We start from the raw sequence: 7,629 nt of genomic DNA, 5'->3' as shown, positions 1-7,629 counted from the left end.
GACTTTAATTGCTTTTATATATATATATATTTATTTATTAATAATATTATTTATTTATTATTGCCTCAGCCATGACATCTAACCCAAGAGCTAAAAGCATAAAACAAATCATAATTTAACGAGGCGCCGACCATAAACGTAAGAACGTAGAAATAATTTCTTACAGTTAGGTACACCTGTCGAAGCCATTAGAAGCCACGTGGATTTGTTTAGTTAGACGAAATTCAATGAGTGAATGACACCCTAGCATTTCCTGCTGGGCGATCATTGTTACCAATCACTCTTGGCACGTGCCTGCCCTTTTGGAGCAAAGATTAACTGTCCTCTCTAATCTCCATGGGAGAGAAAACTGTTTATTAAAATAGTTTTTGTTTTTTATATTTAACTTTTTAAATGATTATGTTTAAAATCTTGGTTTAAAAAAAGTTAAAATAATTTTTTATTTATTAAGATATAATTTTTTATTTATTTTATATATAAAATTTATCTCATAGCATTTTTAATTAGACATGTATTTTTTAAGTTTAAGATTTTAAAATCACAATTAAAAATATTTTTAAAACTTACTTTATCTGCACGATAAAAACACCATAGCACCATATACACGGTAAACATAAAAGGGATGTGTTTATGATGTTAAACTCTAAATTCATTAATTTGGTATTAATTTGATTGAATAAAAATTAATTTTATCAAACTCAATTGATAGTGGATTAGCTAGATCATAATTTAATTTAATTTTTTTAATTAAAATAATATGTTTTTAATTATTAAAAAAAATTAAAACAATATTTTTTTAATTCATCGAATTAGTTGATTTAACCTATAATTTAAACCTTACATGCATGAGTTTCTACGTAATTATATTTTCTACGATATTTTTATTAAATTATATGATATTTATAATATAAAAATATCATTAAATTATGAAATAAAAATCTTATCATTATAACAATAATTATTGTTATTTTTACTATGATAAATATATAATGCACAAATTAATAAATCATTCAGCATATAATGCCATATCATTTAATATAAAAGATTTACTAAAAATAATACGAATCTCTAGAATTTTCAGAATAAAATCCATAAAAAGTCTAACGAGATTTAATGGCATAGACTGAGAAGGGGTTTTAGATTTTTTAAAATTAAAAGTTGTCTGTATCCCAATTACCCTACCAAACCCTAAAGCAGTGTGCGCCCCATGAGACCAACACTCTCCAGATCTGACCCATGGGCCCGAATGGACTCTCGGAAGGAAGCTTTCATCATTGCCCGTGGGTTCCACTATCATTGATCAACACCGTTGATGATATTGACTTGTAAAGTACGCCCACATGGCAATGGCGGTCTGTCATCTAAAATGTTTTTTTAATAACGTCGGACTTGGGCATCATGTGTTGTTTGGGGGGACCGTTTCCCAGGGCCATGCTTCGGTAGTGTTTAGAGTTACAAGTACCAGTGAGGTTTCGTAAATAAATAAATAAAATAGTTTTTAGTGCCTGTTTTGAAGCTTTTAAGAGTAATTTTTTTATTTAAAAATATATTAAAAATTTATTTTTTATATTAATACATCTAAATAATTCAAAAAGATATAAAAATTAATTTAAAGTTAAAAAATTATTTTTAAAAAAATTACAATCAAACCATAATCTTAAATACTTTTTTTTTATTATTTATATAGGTGTCCGAGCCAGCTTACGGCACGTGATTAATCCAACAGTTCACTAAATATTTTGTAAATCCAGTGAGTATGTAAGATATTGCGATGATAGGTATGTATAATGAGGCTTGAACCCAGGTATAGAGAAAGAAAATAAGTCTTTTTCATCATCTTAAACATATTATTTTTTTTAGATTAACGTGGGTGTCCGGGCCAGCTTGCGCGCACCACGACTAATCCCACGAGCCCTGAAGTTAACGACCATGTAAACCTCCAGTGGCCATCCTATGAGCAACCAAGGATTCAAACCTAAGACCACAAAGGGAGCAAACCCCTTAATTCCAAGTCTTTACCACTTGGCCACCACCTAGATGGTTGTCTTAAACATATATATATATCAAGTTAGGGTGTCTTTAAAATGAACAAGGTTTTTTTTAGATTAACGTGGGTGTCCGGGCCAGCTTGCGCGCACCACGACTAATCCCACGGGCCCTGAAGTTAACGACCATGTAAGCCTCCAGTGGCCATCATATGAGCAACCAAGGACTCGAACCTGAGACCAATGAGGGAGCAAACCCCTTAGTCCCAAGTCTTTACCACTTGGTCACCACCTAGATGGTTATCTTAAACATATCATTAATTAGATTAGACGTGGTTTGTTTACTATAGTTTTAAATACATTATATTTTTTTTATTTACATGAGGTGTCCGGATCAGCTTACGCGCATCACGACTAATTCCCACGCCCCACTGAACATCTTGTAAGCCCAATGAACAGGTAAGGCACCACAAGAGTGACAGACATGCACGATAAGGCTCGAACCCAAGTACAAAAGAAGTGAATAAGCCCCTCCTAACCTTACTTGCATTAATTATACTAGATGTGGTTTGTATTTTTAAGAGATTGTAACTATAAAAAAAAAAAAACTCAACTTGACTTGACCACGCCTCAAATCTTAAAACGCGATTAGTAGATTACGTTACTTCTAATTTTAGATCGAAGAAAGCATGGAATGGTGGACTTCAAGTCTCTCGAAGCCATTCAGATTTTGCAAGATCCAATATTGTAAGGTTAAAGAGGGGCCACTGGGCGCTTATTTGCGTTTGCTGACATATCGACTCGTCGCCCAACTTGAATTGAGTTACATTTCAAATTATTTTACGAGTGGCCTAGATTTATATCCCAATTTAATTCGGTTACACCAGGGTGAGACTTCATCATCACAACTTCATAGATTATGTTTGTTTGTCCAGTGATATAATTTTATTTTAATTTAATTTTCATTCAAAACAACAACAAATATACATATAGTGTATGTTCATAAGTGATAGTCAACTCAGTAATTTTTATTTTTGGACAGTTTTAATATGATGATGTCAAAATTATTTTATAAAAATAAAAAAATATATTATTTTAATATAATTCCAAGTAAAAATACATTTTAAAAAGTAATTATTATCACACTTAAATATTCTTATTTTTTAAAATATTTTTCGTTTGAGAATATTAAATCTAGAAGTCTACTTTTTTATTTGGCTCATTTTTTTTTATAATTTTAATATATTAATGTGAAAAATAAAATAAAAATATTATTTTAATATATTTTAAAAAAACATCATGTGTTATATTACTAGATACACAGTTAAACCGGGCCGGATCCCCGGGACAACTATGCTCTAGAGAGCATGGGACAATTCTATTTTTAAACATCATGACAACAAAAGCGTCACCAAGATGGTTAGCTGATTCATTCGGGAATGTATCTACTATAGATGCTGTCTGTTTTTGTTGCTCTCGTTTCCTTTTGCAATCGACAATAACAGGGTGAATGGCTTAGCTGCTGAGAGCCTGGAACGCGTGATAGACGACTTTATATACATCGAATAAAACCTCCGGCTCATAAAGCAAGAGAGGGAAAAAAAGGGAAAAGACGACGTTACTTCCTGTTTCGATCGATCACCTATTCTATCAAACCCATCAACTCCACTGTCATGTTAGACTGAAAAGTATGAAGGCCAGTTGCTGGTTTTTAGTTAACGTTCTGCGCAAGAATGCCACTGCTTGAAAATGGGCAGCAAAATTATGAACAATTGCCAGGCATGGGCACCTTCGAGGAGACAGCATTTCACAAAGGACATCCATTCCTGTTCAAGACTGTTTCTTGTGAAAGCTCCTAGCAACCTAAAAACAGAGTGGTGATGTCGCCAAGAAAATACATACAAAACGCTTTTAAAACGTGCAGTCACAGATTTCAATGGCGCTCGGCGACACTTGAATTGAACTGGTATCATACGAAGAAAATATCAAGCACCCCTGCTAAAACAAATCCTACGGAATAAGTTTATATTTGGAATTGTTTTTGCAGATTGATTTAAATATTATTTAAAATTTTTTATTTAAAAAAAGGTCGTAAATATGTTCGTTAAGAAATAAATTAAAGAATTTGTATGAGGCAAAGTTATTTCAACTCGTAAATTATTTATGATTTAAAATTAGAAGTCATTATTCAAACGGACTCGAACAACGACAAACAGGGACTCTCAGTGGAGTAGATTCTTCAAAATATGTGGAAAAGAGCTTTGGCAGATGCGCGCTAGAGCACAACTTTTATTCAAGACAGCACCCTGCAAACTAATCTATTCCAATAGATAAAAGTTTCTTTCCAACTAGTGTAATTCTAAGCAAATGATCGATTAAATCCCTGCAAAACTACCTCATGTCATCAAAATTCAGTTCCACTCCACAAACTGGAGGGATTTATAAGAAATCTACAGAACCAATAGAACTGCAGAGAAATGAGACAAATTTTCCCCTTCTAGCATGATAAATACTGATCAGCTACACCGTGTTGTGTCGTGTCGTGGTGCAATTCACTCAGCTTACTTGCTGCTGGTGGCTGCCGTATATAGGATAAGCCCCATATGCTGCAGCTGCCGCAGCATACATGCTTGGATCATGAGGTGGCAGAGCATATCCATAACCATCATAAACCTGCCCTCCATAGTATGCCCCATTCCATGGGCTACCAAAATCTGCTCTAAACTGCCAAATCCCAACAATAACAGCTCAATGGACAAGCTTGAAATGTACCAAAAACTAAAGGAAACTAGTTTTGTGGGATAGCTTTTTATTTACGTCTGAACAAAGCTTTGACTGCTTATTTGGTTAGAAAGTGATTGAGTGCTATTGAAATTGTAGTCCCTTTTTTTTTAAGGGTATTGAAAATTCTAGTCCAATGTTAACTCTTTCTGAAGTCCATCTACACTCAATGCCCAAAGCAACAACTATTAGAAATCATCTGTATAATATGAGTGGAATTCTGTGGATCTCAATGCCCAAGCTAACTACCACTGGAATTCTGTGGTGGTACTGATTCTTATTTTTTAGGCAAAAAGAGTTCACATTTATTCCAATCACATCCTGGCAAGGTAATGAAAGAGAGATAGCATGTAAGGTGGCTCTGGAGAGGAAGGGAGGGAGAATGTATACCTGCTTATTTGCTGGATTGCGACCCCAAGAAAGACGCACTGTTTGCTTGCCAATTACTGTTCCATTCAACCTCTGCAATGCTTCTTCAGCATTATCCCTGCCAATTGAAGTTAGATGGAGGATCATCTAGTAACTCTATAATGAGGGAATAACTAGCCAATACTTTATTATTCACACATTGTTACGGCAAAGCAGAGTTACAGACACAAGTGTTACCTTTTGGCAAATTGTACAAACCCACATCCTTTACCGACTGGAATTTTAACGGACACTATCTCACCATACTGTGAGAAAGGCTGCTTGAGATCTTCATCAGTAACGTTGGGGTCAAGCCCTCCAACAAATATCTACAAAGAAACATGGCCTATTCAAAAGAAAAACATAGGTCTCCAAAAGATTAAAACTGCACAACGAAACTGGAAAACTCACTGTTGTATTGTTGGAATCACCATCTGATTGGAAGCCTTGGGCAGAGGCACCATTTGATGCATATCCACCTAAGAAATAAGAGAAGAGTTGAGCAGAGCTCCAGGTGAGAAGGTGGACCTTTCTAACATCATAAAGAGAAGTCAGTTTGATGACAAATTCTGAAGGGCGAAGATACAAACAGGAGAAAAACACTGGCAGCTAATCAAAACCCTTGCAAAGGAAAAGAAATGAAGTAAACAACTTTTGCAAGTGAAATAGAACTTGGTACATAGACAAGCAAAAACTCTTTCTTTTTCATTTTAAGAAAAAAACCTGATAACATGCATGGAGAAGGAAAATAAATACTCTGATCATGTTCAAAATCATAGCTCCATGTGACATCAATCCATCAGGTATCAATCATAATTGGGGCCAAATATAACACTTCCAAAATTTTTTTGTTTCATCCAAGCCCAAAGTCGGTGGAAAATCATGTAAATCAGTATCAGCAACAAAAGACTGAGACATGGTCTGTATGGCAGATCAGAAGGGTTAGCAGAGGGGTAAAGAGTTTTTGTGTGTGACAGAGCAAGGAAGAAAGGAAATAGAATTTCTAAACAGATCCATCTTTATAATTGCCCTAAAGAATTATGAAGAAATTGAAAATACAATTGTTACATGAAAAAACCAAAAACCAAGGCTCAATATCAAACAATTAAGTTGTAAGATAAAGATTTAAAGAACGAACAATAATCTAATACCTTGTTGCTGATAGCCAGAGGACTTCCTGGGAGTAGCAGCACCAATACGCATAGGCCTGCTCGAACAATATACGCCATTCATTTCAGTCATTGCCTGTGTTCTTTCACTATCATCTCCAAACCTCACAAAACCATAACCTTTTGAACGGCCAGTGTTGGCGTCAAATACAACTTTTGCAGCTTTAACGGATGGATATTTGCTAACAAAAGTTTCCTGCAACAAACTATCAGTAACATCTGCAGCTAAATCTCCTACAAAAATAGAAAGATCAGGCGCATTATCTGATCGCTTATCACCCGTGCTAAATGTTGCCCAATTGAGGCGAAAAGGCTGTTCTGTGTTAGGCATCAAAATGCCCCCATAGTTCTGTAGAACTTTCTCAGCTGTGGCATGTGTAAGAAATTCCACAAATCCATAGCCCTCGGACAAACCTGTCTGCTTATTGCGAATAACCTTGATAGAAGCAATCTGTCAATGTACAACACTGGGAGTCAGATGTAAAAGGCCACACTCGCCAAAGTCTACAAACAATTTCTTTCATTAAAATTGTAAAGAACAATTACTCCTTTCCCACCACAACAGCAACACATCATTATAAGTAACTAACTCCTTGAATATCAAAATTGATGCCTCACGTAATTTATCTAAAAATACCCTCTTCCAGCCTTACATATTCTATCATTTTCAACATTCCATGCGCACTAAACTACGTTCAATGATTCTTATTTATTAGTGTTAGAGTCCCATTAACTTTTTAAGTTACAAGACACAACACTTCCATGTTCCCTTCATTGTCTTCAAACTAGAATATTTAGCATAAAGCTATAAGCTTATGCAATTTTTGCTTCAATTCATCACAAAATAATCTAACATGCACATAAAAAAAATGGATTTGAATGTGTGCGGATAAATAAATAAATAATATATATACATACCTCGCCAGTGGAAACAAAGCAGGAATTATATATATTTACGGGAAAAAAAAATATTTCATATCCATACCTCGCCAGTAGAAGCAAAGCAGGAATGTAAATAATTTTCATCCATCCAGTGATGGAGATCACCAATCCATATAGTTTTATTCTCCCCAGACCCTTCTCTTTGCTGCTTCTGTGTGTGTTGTTGTACATGCGGGAGATGGTGGTGATGAGGCTGGTACTGGTGGTACGCGGCAGCCAGGTAGTGTTGTGGAGGCGGCGGTCCATAATGCTGAGGTGGTATGATTTGATGCTGCATTACCATAGCCGCCGCCGGGTACTGCATAGGCATCCACTGTTGTTGCTGCGGTGGAGGCGGGGGGCGG

General features: G+C 35.2%; 1 protein-coding gene across 3 annotated transcripts in view; it reads right to left on the bottom strand.

Annotated features, from left to right (window-relative positions):
* Window positions 1-4,230: 4,230 nt before the first annotated feature.
* The window catches only part of LOC105129901 (polyadenylate-binding protein RBP47-like), a 3,835-nt gene continuing 436 nt past the window's right edge, over window positions 4,231-7,629 (bottom strand). For 2 of the 3 annotated variants that reach the window (XM_011032170.1, XM_011032178.1), the window contains exons 2-7: window positions 7,329-7,625; window positions 6,326-6,794; window positions 5,586-5,653; window positions 5,373-5,503; window positions 5,157-5,253; window positions 4,231-4,709 (exon numbers count right to left, since the gene is read on the bottom strand). In XM_011032170.1, the coding sequence (XP_011030472.1) occupies window positions 4,542-4,709; window positions 5,157-5,253; window positions 5,373-5,503; window positions 5,586-5,653; window positions 6,326-6,794; window positions 7,329-7,625 (1,230 nt within the window). In that variant the 3' untranslated portion in view covers window positions 4,231-4,541. Of the gene's footprint in view, window positions 4,710-5,156; window positions 5,254-5,372; window positions 5,504-5,585; window positions 5,654-6,325; window positions 6,795-7,328; window position 7,629 lie in introns of all 3 variants that reach the window. The other variant, XM_011032161.1, reaches the window with a different exon arrangement.

The sequence above is a fragment of the Populus euphratica genome, unplaced genomic scaffold, assembly GCF_000495115.2.
Source record: "Populus euphratica unplaced genomic scaffold, PopEup_1.0 scaffold2.1, whole genome shotgun sequence".
Classification (NCBI taxonomy): domain Eukaryota; kingdom Viridiplantae; phylum Streptophyta; class Magnoliopsida; order Malpighiales; family Salicaceae; genus Populus; species Populus euphratica.
The sequence above is the reverse complement of the archived record's forward strand: the minus strand, read 5'-3'. Positions and strand labels throughout refer to the sequence as shown.